The sequence below is a fragment of the Phycodurus eques genome, chromosome 8 (genome assembly GCF_024500275.1).
Source record: "Phycodurus eques isolate BA_2022a chromosome 8, UOR_Pequ_1.1, whole genome shotgun sequence".
NCBI lineage: Eukaryota > Metazoa > Chordata > Actinopteri > Syngnathiformes > Syngnathidae > Phycodurus > Phycodurus eques.
Genome location: NC_084532.1, coordinates 8,375,720 through 8,389,348, shown reverse-complemented (window position 1 = coordinate 8,389,348; position 13,629 = coordinate 8,375,720). Strand labels below are relative to the sequence as shown.

The 13,629-nt window shown below is 41.4% G+C and overlaps 1 protein-coding gene across 17 annotated transcripts in view; it reads left to right on the top strand.

Annotated features, from left to right (window-relative positions):
* Window positions 1–13,629, top strand: part of dock7 (dedicator of cytokinesis 7) — a 92,493-nt gene that overhangs the window by 50,022 nt on the left and 28,842 nt on the right. For 14 of the 17 annotated variants that reach the window (XM_061684905.1, XM_061684903.1, XM_061684900.1 and 11 more), the window contains 7 exons: window positions 7,137–7,226; window positions 9,060–9,155; window positions 9,240–9,380; window positions 10,450–10,563; window positions 10,890–11,057; window positions 11,461–11,600; window positions 12,470–12,639. In XM_061684905.1, coding sequence (XP_061540889.1) covers window positions 7,137–7,226; window positions 9,060–9,155; window positions 9,240–9,380; window positions 10,450–10,563; window positions 10,890–11,057; window positions 11,461–11,600; window positions 12,470–12,639 — 919 coding nt within the window. The remainder of the gene's footprint in view (window positions 1–7,136; window positions 7,227–9,059; window positions 9,156–9,239; window positions 9,381–10,449; window positions 10,564–10,889; window positions 11,058–11,460; window positions 11,601–12,469; window positions 12,640–13,629) is intronic. The other 3 variants (XM_061684909.1, XM_061684908.1, XM_061684906.1) reach the window with 1 other exon arrangement.

Sequence of the window (13,629 nt, the reverse complement as noted above, 5' to 3'; positions counted from 1 at the left end):
ATGTATACTTTATTAGTATTAATAATAATAGTGATCTGACTTAATTATAAAACTAATTAGGAGGGGATCACCACTAACATCTATTGCATTTAAATATATCAATGGATAGAATGTCATGGCTACGCGTTATACATCCGAAGAAGGGTTTTCCTAATTTGTTTTGAGTCAATTTTGGGGGTGCGTATTATACTCAGCAGCGCATTATAATCAAAAGCGTATTATACACGAGAAATGACGTAGATATGTACAATACCAAAACGTCCTAATATTACGGTATTCTACTAATATTATAACCACAACCCTCCCATGATCACATGCATGGGTGTCACAGTTGCTCACTCAAAAACCACAATACATGTAAATGTAGTGTTACATCTCTGATCCACTGTAGATTTTCCTAATTAACACCTCGTTTCCCCCCTCCATTCTGTCATAATCAGAAGTTACTCTTTGTTGTAATGTCTTGGACAATGGCTATGGTTACATGGACAACAATCATAAGAGTATTGCTATTATATATTTGGAATAATAACATTGTCTGGTGATTTTATGCATATATAGCACAGTAATTGCACTTTAACATCCTTTTGAGTTTTGCAGCATTTTGTAACGGTAAAAAATTGGATGTTTAAAACATTTCTCATTTGAGGCTCAGTCTCTCTTCTCTGGATGTGTCCAAACCATCAAAGTCTGCTCTCTCTTTGCCTCCAAAACATCTAACCTTGGCTGTCCCTCTGATGAGCTAATTTCTAATGCTATCCAAGATGGTCACTCTTAGAGAGAACCTCAACATCTTCATTTCTACCACCTCCGGCTCTGCTTCCTTTTGTCCCTTCAGTGCCATTGTCTCTTATCCGTACATCATGGCTGGCCTCACCACTGTTTTATAAATTTTGCCCTTCATCCTAGCAGAGACTCTTCTGTCACATAACACACCTGTGTCCTTCTTCCACCTGTTCTACCCTGCTTGGACCTGTTTTTTCACTTTCTTACCACACTCACGATGACTCTGGACGGTTGACCCCAAGTATTTAAAGTCCTCCACCCTTGCTATCTGTTCTCCCTGTAGCCTCCCTGTTCCCCCTCCACCCCTCTCATTCATCCACATATCTTCTGTTTTATTTGGGCTAATCTTCATTCCTCTCTTTTCCACTGCATGCCTCCACATTTCTGACTGTTCCTCCACCTGCTCCCTACTTTTACTGCAGATCACGTCATTTGCAAACATCCTGGTCCATGGGGATTACAGTCTAACCTCATCTGTCAGCCTATCAATCACCACTGCAAACAGGAAGGGTCTCAGGACTGATCCCTGATGCAGTCCCACCTCCACCTAAATTCAATTTAAGAAACTAATACAGTCCCCTCCAAAGGTATTGGAACGGCAAGGTCAATTATTTTGGTTTTGTTGTACACTAAAGGCATTTGGGTATCAGATCAATAGATGAATATTAGACAAACGTTATGAATTCCAGCTTTTATTTCATGGTATTTAGATCTAGCTGTGTTAAACAACTCAGGACAGAGGTTTTTTTTTTGAACCCACCCACTTTTCAAGTGAGCAAATGTATTGGAGCATGTGATTGATGGGTGTTTCTAGTTGCTCAGGTGTTGCCTTTTAGACTGATTGCTTCAAGATTAGTGCGTGGTTTTGGCTTTGGGTTTCACCTGTGAAAACTGCATTTGCTGTAAAGCAAACATGAAGACCAGAGAGCTGTCTATGGAAGAAAAGCAAACCATTTTGAAGCTGAGAGAAGAGGGAAAATCAATCCGAGCTATTGCACAAACATTGGGCATAGCCAATACAACAATTTGGAATGTCCTTAAAAGGAAATAATCTACTGGTGTACTGAGCAATGGACATCGAACAGGTCGGCCAAGGGCATCAACAGCAGTTGATGACAGAAACATTGTGAGAGCTGTGAAGAAACACCCAAAAGACAATAGTCAATTACATCACTACCAACCTCCACAGGGCACGGGTGAAGATATCACAATCCACTGTTTGAAGAAGACTTTGAGAGAAGAACTATACAGGCCAGACCACAAGATGCAAATCACTCATCAGCAAAAAGGAAGACCAGATTAGATTTTGCAAAGTAGTACAGCGATGAGCCACAAACCTTTCTACCAAAGTGACGGAAAGGCCAAAGTATGGAGAAAGAAATGATCTGCTTATGATCCATACACAAGCCCTCATCTGTGAAGCATGGTGGAGATAATGTCATTGCTTGGGCTTGCATGGCTGCTTCTGGAACGGGCTCACTAGTCTTTATTGATGATGTAACTCATGATGGGAGCAGCAGAATGAATTCTGAAGTCTACAAAACCATTTTGTCAGGAAAATTAGAGAAAAAACTACATCCAAAGTAATCGGAAGAAGCTTCATCATGCAACAAGACAATGACCCAAAACACACTGCCAACACAACAAAGGACCTCATCAGGGGGAAAAGTGGAAGGTCTTAGACTGGCCACGTCAATCACCGGATCTTAACCCAATAGAGCATACATTTTACCTCCTGAAGAGGAGACTGAAGGAAGAAACTTGAAGACTTGAAAGAGGCTGCAGTAAAGGCCTGGAAAAGCATTTGAAATGAATCATGCAACAGTCTGGTGAAGTCAATGGGTCGCAGGCTTGATGCAGTTATTGCAAGTAAGGTTTATGCAACCAAATATTAATTTATTTATTTTTCACTTTGTTAATTTAATTATGTATGTTCCAGTGCTTTTTCTCACTTGAAAAGTGGATGACTTCAATCAAAAGGTGCTCTGTCCTGAGATGTTTCACACATCTAGATGTAAATACCATGAAATAAAAGCTGGAATTCTGAACTTCTTTCTCATATTCATCTTTTTATCTGTAACCCAAATGTCTTCAGTATACAACATAAACAAAGGAATCGACCTTGCCGTTCCAATACTTTTGGAGGGGGAATGTGTAGAAAAGCTAAATCAAGTATGGACTTCGCTTTCCAAAACTGGGACATCAGCACAATTCTCATCTTTTTGGCTCTAAACATCACCACAGTGGATTTGAAATGAAACGAACAAGATGTGTTTTAACTGCATACTTTCCGGTTTAAGTGTATTTACATCCAAATCAGGTAAACGGTGTAGAAATTAAAACGGCTTGTACATGGGCCTTGCACTTTTTAAGGGATGAAAAGCAATGGGACAAATTAGCAATCATAAATAAAAAATTCTCTTTTTAAATACTTGTCTGGAACGCATAGACATCACCAGACACTGGATTTCATCCCTGGTGATGTTCTGCCAGGCCTTCAGTTCCCTGCCAGGTCTTCAGTTCCTGCTTCTTCTTGGGGAATTTTCCCTTCAGTTTTGTCTTCAGTAAGTGAAATGTATGCTCAATCAGATACAGGTCAGGTGATTGACTTGGCCCTTGCATAAAATTCCACTCCTCTGCTTTAAAAAAACATTTTGTTCTTTTGTAGTATGATTCGGGTCATTGTCCATCTGCACTGTGAAGCACCAACCAAAGAGTTCTGAAGAATTTGGCTGAATATGTGCAGATATTACCCTAAACAATTCAGAATTCATCCTGCTACTTTGTCTGCGGTCACATCATATGTAAATACAATTATTGATAATGTGCATACATTGCTGAAGAATAAACTGAAGCGAAAATTATTTGCAACCAAGTATTAAAAAGTAAAAGTTGTATTTATGATTGTAAAACACCGATCAGAACCCAAGTGGTGTTCTGTTATTGGACTTCTGTGCTCATCACGGATTGTCCATAACGAACACCATGTTCAAGCATAAGGGTGTCCATATGTGCACTTGGAGCCAGGACACCCGAGGTCGCAATTCGATGATCGACTTTGTGGTCATGTCATCGGACTTGCGGCCGCATGTCTTGGAGACACTGGTGAAGCGAGGAGCGGAGCTGTCAAATCATTACCGCCTGGTAGTGAGTTGGCTCCGATGGTGGGGGAAGATGCCGGTCTGACCTGTAAGGCCCAAACGTATTGTGAGGGGCTGCTGGGAATGTCTGGCAGAAAGCCCTGTCAGAAGGAGTTACAACTCCCACCTCCGACAGAACTTCGCTCATATTCCGGGGGAGGCGGAGGACACTGAGTCCGAGTGGACCATGTTCCGCTCCTCCATTGCTGAGGCGGCCGACTAGAGCTGTGGCTGTAAGGGGTTCTGTGCCTGTCGTGGCAGTAATCCCCAAACATGTTGGTGGACACCAACGGTGAAGGATGCCGTCAAGCTGAAGAAAGAGTCCTATCGGGCCTTTTTGGCCTGTGGGATTCCTGAGGCAGCTGATGGATACCGGCTGCCCAACCAGAATATGGCTTTGGTGGTCGCTGAAGCAAAGACTCGGGCGTGGGAGGAGTTCGGTGAGGCCATTGAGAAAGACTTACGGACGCCTTTGAAGAAATTCTGGTCCACCATCCGGCGTCTCAGGACGGGGAAGCATTGCACCATCAACACTGTGTATATGGGGATGGGACGCTGCTGACCTCGACTCGGGACGTTGTGAGTCGGTGAGGAGATTACTTCGAAGAGATCCTCAATTCCACCGACACACCTTCCCATGAAGAAGCAGAGTCTGGGGTCTCTGAGGTGGGCTCTCCTGTCTCTGGGTTTGAGGTCACCAAGGTGGTTTAAAAGCTCCTCGTTGGCAAGGCCCCGGGGGTGGATGAGATCCTCCCAAAGTTCCTACAGCCTCTGAATTTTGCTGGGCTGTCCTGGTTGACACATCTCTGCAACATCGCGTGGACATTGGGGACAGTGCCTCTGGATTGGCAAACTGGGGTGGTGGTTCCCCTTTTTAAGAAGGGGGACCGGAGGGTGTATTCCAACTACAGGGGGATCACACTCCTCAGTGTCCCTGGTAAGGTCTTTTCAGGGGTGCTGGAGAGGAGAGTCCATCGGGAAGTCAGTGTGGTTTTCGTCCTCGCCGTGGAACAGTGGACCAGCTCTATACCCTCGTCAGTGTCCTCGAGGGTGCATGGGAGTTCACAAAACACATGTAGACTGGTTACTCTACATGTGTTTTGTGGACTTGGAAAAGGCATTCGACCGTGTCCCTCGGGAAGTCCTCTGGGGGGTGCTTCGGGAGTATGGGGTACCATGCCCCCTGATACGGGCTGTTCAGTCCCTGTACGACCAGGCTCAGAGTTTTGTCCGCAATGCCGGCAGTAAGTCGGACTCGTTTCCGGTGAGGGTTGGACTCCACCAAGGCTGCCCTTTGTCACTGATTCTGTTCATTACTTTTGTGGACAGAATTTCTAGCCGCAGCTGAGGCGTAGAGGTGGTCCGGTTTGGTGGCCTCAGTATTGCATCTCTGCTTTTTGCAGATGATGTGGTACTGTTGGCTTCATCAAGCTTTGCTCTCCAACTCTCACTGGAGCGGTTTGCAGCAAAGTGTGAAGCGGCTGGGATGAAAATCAGCACCTCCAAATCTAAGACCATGGTCCTCAGTCGGAAAAGGGTGGCGTGCCCTTTCCAGGTCGGGGATGAGATCCTGCCCCAAGTGGAGGAGTTCAAATATCTTGTGGTCTTGTTCACGAGTGAGGGAAGAATGGAATGGGAGATCGACAGGCGGATCGGTGCAGCATCTGCAGTGATGCAGACTTTGTATCGGTTCGTTGTGGTGAAGAAGGAGCTGAGCCAAAAGGCGAAGCTCTCAATTTACCGGTCGTTTTACGTTCCTACCTTCACCTATGGTCACGAGCTGTGGGTCATGACCGAAAGAACAAGATCCCGGATACAAGCGGCCGAAATGAGTTTCCTCCACAGGGGGCCCGGGCTCTCCCTTAGAGATAAGATGAGAAGCTCGGTCATCTAGGAGGAGCTCAGAGTTGAGCCGCTGCTCCTCCACATTGAGAGGAGCCAAATGCGGTCGCTCGGACATCTGATTTGGATGCCTCTTGGACGCCTCCCTGTTGAGGTGTTCCAGGCACGTCCCACAGGGAGGAGATCCCGGGGATGATCCAGGACACGCTGGAGAGACTGTCTCCCGGGTGGTCTTGGAACACCTCGGGATTCCCCTGGAAGAGCTGGATGAAGTGACCTTAGAGAGGGAAAACTGGGCGTCCCTGCTAAAGCGACTGCCCCCGCGACCCGACCTCGGATAAGCGGAAGAAAATGGATGGATGGGGCTACAGTCGAAGCACATTTTGTTCGTTTCATTTCAAATTCATCGCAGAGGTGTTGAGAGCCAAGAAGTTGAGCCTTGTGTTAATGTCTCAATATTTATGGACCTGACTGTATTACATTTGTAATAAGTTCCTTGTCAAGGTATTGCTGTCCATGTAAATGTAGCCATTGTATTCTTTCTATTCTGAGCTTTTTAGCCGCTTATGTTCATTTATATAAGGTACACCTAATCTCTCCCTACTCCCACAAAATTTGTGTAATTCTTTGGGGGTGAGGGGGAGAATTAGGTGTCTAGAAAGTAGAGAAAATATTATTTAGACATCCTTCCCCTTGGCATAATTATTTTGTCATTTTCCCTTTGTTACAATTTTATCAAATTTTTTTTTAGATTCACTCTCCACTGTCTGCTAGTTTCTCTGCTTGAATTCTGACTCACCCCTCATAGGATTCATTTTGTTGCAAGAGCATGGAATTGTCTGTTTGTTTGTTCTTTTGTCTGCTCACTTTCCGTGTTAATGTGTGTCTTGTCCTGTGTCATTTTAACTACTACTTGCCTAAAACATTTGCTTATTTTGGATATTGTTATCATAAATTATAGCCTGGTCACTAGTATTCAGTAATGGAGCATGTGAGCTTTTAACTTTTTTTTATTTTTTTTTATTTATGAACCCTTTTTGGAAGGATGAAAGCATGGCATGTAATTTGGAAGGGCTGAAAAAAAGACAGTTAGCATACTTCATTAAGAAAGTGAAAGAAAAATCGCAATGTTTATAATTTCATCTATATAATCAAGCGCTACAGAATTGTAGCCATGTCCTGTGTATCAGTGTTTTACATCCATGTCTGTGTATGTCTATGATACCACAAAATGGTTGTGTGTGTCTGTGTGTGTGTCTTGTGAACCCAGACACCTTTTGCTTTATGCTCAGAAGAAAAGGTGCAACCCCACACACTTGTTGCTCCTTCACTAACTTTGTTGTCACGTTCCATTCATTTCACCCATAGGCCATGGAGCGCTGTGGCAATCGCATGTCTTCGCACACAGAGAGCGCCAGTTTCTTGCAAACTTTAACAGGACGATTGCCCACAAAAAAGGTAGAGCCACTTGCATCGGGGGAGGAAACCACTCCACCCTCCTCTTACCCTCTCACTTGTCTTGTCTGTGGATGTACAGTATGGCTTTGGATTGGTCAATGTTGTATTTGTCGGGTGTGACGTCTTGCTCAATGTCACTGATCTGCGTCTTGTTTCCCACCTAAAAGGATTTTTAATCTTGCAAATTTTGCACAGATTGTGCTATTCTTTTCACATGTGCATGTTGTGTTCATGAATGAACATCCTTTTAGATTGCTGTGATACCACTTGAGCCAAGATGATCTACCAATATGAATATAATGTGACATGGGATATTCATTTTGGCGGCACAGAGTGGTTGGCACGTCCGCCTCACAGCTCTGAGTTCATGGGTTCGAATCTGGGCTCTGGCTTTCCAGTATCAAGTTTGCATGTTCTCCCCGTGCTTGCATGGGTTTTCTCTGGGTACTCCAGCTTCCTCTGTACTTCCAAAAACATGCTTCTGAAGTTAATTGAAAACTAAATTGTCTTTAGTTGTGAATGAGCGTATGAGTGGTTGTTTGTGCCATGCGACTAGGTGGCTATCAGTCCACGGGGTACCCCGCCTCTCACCCAAAGTTTGCTGGGATAGGCTCCAGCTCACCGCGACCCTAACGAGAATAAGCGGTATGGAAAATGGTGTGCGGATGTTCATTTTCTTTGGAGCATTCATTCCCAACGACTGTACTGTGACACATCATCAGGTGTGCCACGGGAAATTAATTATCCCATTTCACGTAATTGGTTCGAAAATTATCTCCTAAAAATAACGTGTTTGTTTATCTATTTATGCGAGTGATGTATAGTGACGGGAATAACAATTTAATGGTCTTTCACTAGATTGCAGAAGGTACATAATTAACCTGTCTGTCCACCTCTTGCCATTTATACAACACATTTTATGGAAAGTACATGAGTAACCTAATTGGTGAGCAAATTTAGGAGAGATCGTCCTTATTTCAGTATGTACACTTTTTGTGACTTTGTTTGTGTTGTGCAGTCAGATTTTTCCATTTTAAAATACTGTATATGCCTTGGCTCAATAGAAGTTGGGAAATACGGCTCTAGAGCATTCCTATGCCTCACTTCTTCCTTGAATGAAAATTGATAGGTCAGTCCACTACCTTGATCTTTGATTTAAAAATAGAAAAAAAAAAAAAGCAGAGCAGAAATCGTAGCAATTTTGAAATGTGGAATTCAGGCACTGGCTGTTCTTTTTCTACATTTGCCTTCAAGACTTGCAATATTGTGGTCTTGAGCATTTGTTTTGTGGTGAACATTTTTGGTTTACACAAATGGACACATTACAGAAGAAATAAAGACAATTTGTTTCCCCACAAAAAGGTAATATCTCCATGTAAGAAAAAAATATACCAGTATTTCCTGAATATCTTTTTTCTTTTTTTTTTCTTTTTGCATACTGTATATCTTTGCCAGTAAGTAGCATTGTAAAATACGTACTATAATTGACATGGTTTTAAAAGTACATGTTCAATTAGTTTGGTTATGTTTTTTTATGGTTTGTAGAGCTGGTTATCGCAATTGCAACACCTACTTGTCTTCATCAATTTCAAAGTTAGGTAAGATAGAGTTTACTGGATTATGATATAGTACTTTCATACATAATGTACTTTGTGTGTTTTGGTGAGCACTATACCTTATTCTCATAGGATATTTCGAATGACGTGAACTTGGAATGAGTATAATATATAAATCATTTGAGCTCACCCAAACCTAGATGTATTTCTTTTTGAGTTTTAATTCTATCCATTTATGTCATCCACTTTGTTTCCTCTGCGTTCCTGTCCCACATAGCTCTTTCATGAGGAGTTGGCCCTCCAGTGGGTTGTGAGCAGTGGAAGTGTCAGGGAGGGCGCACTCCAGCAGGCCTGGTTTTTCTTTGAGCTTATGGTAGGACAAACCTGTTGGTTAGAATAGTCCTTCAATGAAATACATGCTAACCCGTTACTCTGTTTTTAAACACTTGAACCGCAGGTGAAGAGCATTATCCACCACCTCTACTTCGCCGAACGCCTCGAGTCACCCAGAAAGAACCGATTCCCAGAGCGCTTTATGGATGACATCACAGCGTTGGTCAGCACCATTGCCGGAGACATTGTATCACGTTTCCAGAAGGTAAATAAATCCATACATTAGGATTGGAATTTCTGAAAAATGTTAGGTTTTTTAATACTGTATCTAAGGTCGTCATTACCATGAAGGCAATGGTGCGCTACTCGTGTTTACATTTAGATAAACAAAAAACAACAGCTTTCATGTATTGTAGTATTTGTCTGGCACTGTCTGCCCAAATGTGGATATTTCAGCCCACTAATAACTTGAGAAAACACCTTGCAGTAAATTGCAGATGCAGTTTTGACCGTGCATACAAACACACACACACGCACATTCACGTTTTATTAAATTTTTTTGTATTGATGATCATGCTGTGGTTAAAAACCTCTGAAGTTTCTCACTATTCACTCAGTACTTGAGTAATTATTTCACTGTGTACTTTTTACTCTGACTCAAGGAATTGTTTTGGAGGACTACTTTTTACTTGAGTCACATTATTGTCAAATAACAGTACTTTTACTTGAGGACAATATTTGGCTACTCTACCTACCTCTGGAGTGGGCATCCTCTATTGCTACTCTTACGTTTAAGCAACATCAGATCAGCCAGTTTCGTATTTGTTGCAATGGTCTTTTGTATTTTCGCATTGAGGTGCTGCAGGTTGTGGGCCTGGTTGTGGTCCCAGAAGAACATCGGTGACAAGAGCTGATCCGCTAGCACATCTTGTATTAATTAGGAAACGCGCCTCCAATTATCTAATTAGTTTACGGATGTTAGTTACGCGATGGAGTGATGTTAGGGATTATGTCACAACACAGAATGAACTAACTTCAAATTCAGAAATGGCCAATAAAAAACAGAAAAATGCTGGACTTAATATTTTACTGGAGGATGCATTTGGGATTAGCCTTTGAAGTTGGTAATAGTGAAAAATGAAGTGAAAAAGACAATGATTTTAGTCAATTCTTTTCCAGAATGAGAGCGCTTAAATCCATCCATTTTCAACACCGCTAGAGTCAACTAATATTGTTTAGTTTCTCATCATGTGCGTTGTTTTGCAAGATCTACTGAAAACATGCCCACCTATGATTTCAGTAATTTTCACTAAGTTACGTGTGCTTCCTGTCAGGATCTGGAGCTGGTTGAGCGACTGAATACAAGTCTAGCTTTCTTTCTCAATGATTTGCTGTCCGTCATGGACAGAGGCTTTGTCTTCACCCTTATCAGGACGTACTGGAAACAGGTAACCACCTACCTAAGATACTTCTTGACCGTGTAATTGCTTGCTTGTCTCATAATACATGACTAAGCTGGTGGATAGGAGTATGCAACTAAAGCAGCAATTTCTGGTAATGTTGCCTTTGAGTAACCTTTGAGATTAATTTGAGACACATGGGCAATGATAAAGACAGAAATTGTCTTTTTGGTTTTCAATATTTAATTTGATTGATTTAAAGTGTATAAATATCTAAAATCTCTTCATTGACTTGAGTTGACCTTTTAAAACATCTCTTGACCTTCGAATGTATTTCTCTTGTTTTAATAATGCCATCAATTTCCTCTCAACAGGTGTCCACAAAGGTTTACACTCTCCAAAACCCGACATTAGAGTCTCTGAGGCTGGATTTTTTGAGAATAGTATGCAGTCATGAGCACTATGTCACCCTCAACTTGCCTTGCAGCTTGCTCACGCCACCTGCCTCACCATCACCGTCTGTCTCTTCAGCAACTTCGCAGGTCAGATTTGAAAAATTGTAAAAACATGTTTAAATTACAGAAAATAACATTTACATACACAATTACAAAATTACATGAAATTAAACTGCGTGAATTCATTTGTATTTTCATTCAAATGATTGTTGTATCAGAATTTAGAGATATGTGGAGTCTGTATGTTTCAGACTATAGTATCATCATTAAATAAGTACTGTAATTCTAAAATTATACTATCATCAGTAATGAATACATTTGTGTGAAATTGCATGAAAGCAATGGATGGATCTAAATGCATACCTTTGAAAAGCAACATCTTGAATTACTTAAAAGGAGAACATACCTGTAAATTTACTGCTCTACATGAACAACAGGTGCCTTTTTCATTTGCATGTACATGTGTGACTCTTCTTTCTCTTTGTCACAGAGCTCTGGGTTCTCCACACATGTTCAGGACCAAAAAATAGCAAATATGTTTGAACTGTCTGTGCCCTTCAGAGAGCAACACTTTATGGCTGGGCTGGTACTGTCAGAACTGTCTGTGATACTTGACCCAGACAATGAGGGGTTAGTATATTTACCATGTCATACATTAAGATTCACAAAGTAAAGAAAACAGTTTGCGTGGGTGACAACAAAAATATTGTTTCAGGGATACGACTATCACATTTTTTGGTTGAGCTGAAGGTGTGTTCACGCTCGACAGGTTGGTTCAGTGTGAACACTAACATTCAAACTTTGCACACTACACAGTCAAGTTGAGACTGGTGGGTCCGCATGCAGAATAACTCTGGTTCTGGTCAGTGCAGTTGAAATGTGAACGCTGGATAGACCAATTACACTGACCAGTGCTAAAATGATAGCAGAAAGCATTAGGACTAAACTCTAATGTTTCCTGGCATACAGTCTCTATGTGTGTGTACCAGTGGGTCCTACTTTGTACATTTTAGAAGCTCCTCATGACACTCAGCTCATGAAAAATACATCAATCTTAATGCAAATCTAAGTAATGGTGTAACCCAGCAACCCACATTCTTTTTATGGAAATTATGTGACGGGTTGCAAGTACAGTCCCTTCCAAAAGTATTGGAACGGCAAGGCCAATTCCTTTGTTTTTGTTGTATACTGAAGGGATTTGAGTTTCAGTTCAAAAGATGAATATGAGACAAAAGTTCAGAATTCCAGCTTTCATTTCATGGTATTTACATCTACATGTTTTAAACAACTCAGGACAGAGCACCTTTAGTTTGAAGCCATCCACTTTTCAAGTGAGCGAAAGTATTGAAGCAGACCTGTTTATATTAACTTAAAGTGAACAACATAAAATATTTGGTGGCATAACCCTGACTTGCGAGCTTTACTAAATTGAATGTGTTCTGTTTTTCCATCGTTTTCTTTTGAACTCAAAAAATGCCTGTTATCCCCCTTTTTTCTAGGATGTTTGGCTTGCATAAGAAAGTGGTTAGTGTTGTACACAACCTACTGTCCAGCCATGACTCTGACCCACGTTATGCAGATCCAGAGGTCAAAGCCCGAGTAGCTATGCTGTACCTTCCTTTGATTGGCATTGTCATGGAGACCCTGCCTCAGCTCCATGACTTCACAGGTACTAATTAAAGCACAGTAGCTTACCACTGTATCTAATTACCAGTACTTGTCTAAAGCAGAACACTTTGGCAAAAGTTGTGTGCCCTATTTTCTAGAACTGAATTAAATCAGCTATGATCCTAGTGAGGACAAGCGGTCTAAGGACAACGTCAAAATAAAAGGCTGAAATGTCATTGTGTATATATGAAGCTTTTATTTTGAAGTTGGCCCTCTCAGTACGTTGGAGGAGAGGCGGCGTGTCATGGTAAGACACTATTAACAATCGTTGTAGCGGCTGCCTTGACTTCAACTTTTCGTCTGGCCTGACCGCAAGGAAAAAAACTCCAGATGTAAAAAGAGAGGGAAATAACAACTGTCGAGCTTGCAGTTTGTGACCATGCATGACTGACCAACGGTCAAGCAGAACAACGGAGACATACCGTCCTTGACAATTCACTATATTTACGGGGATTTTCAAAATATAAGTCGGTGCTTACAGCCTAATGTTATTGCGTTTCATGTATTAACTGTATTTGCCTTCAATAAGTTGCAATTCGTGATTGCACTTTGTTATAGCATATTTAATAATTTTCTTGCATACGTTTATTTTTTAATATCTATCATTTGTTCTTAAAGATACATTTAGCACTAAAAACTGACTTAGTTTGTCGAAAAGTAGTGCAATAAAAATACAGCTTTATCCCTAACGAGGAGTAATCGTCATTAATAATTGTGATTACAATATTGATCAAAATAATCATGATTATTATTTTGACCATAATCGTGCAGCCCTACTTGCAACTATGTGAGTCCAAGGATGTACATGTCTGGTAAAAATTAGTCCCAGCCCTGGAACAATGAGTCCCTCATTGTGGAATACAGATACAGTAATCCTCCGCTATATCACAGTTCTTGCTTTCGGGGTCCCGCTATAGTATATATTTTTATTACTTGTTGTTCTATTTTTTTTTTTTTTTTACACTGTTTTTAAAATATTTTTGTGTTATCC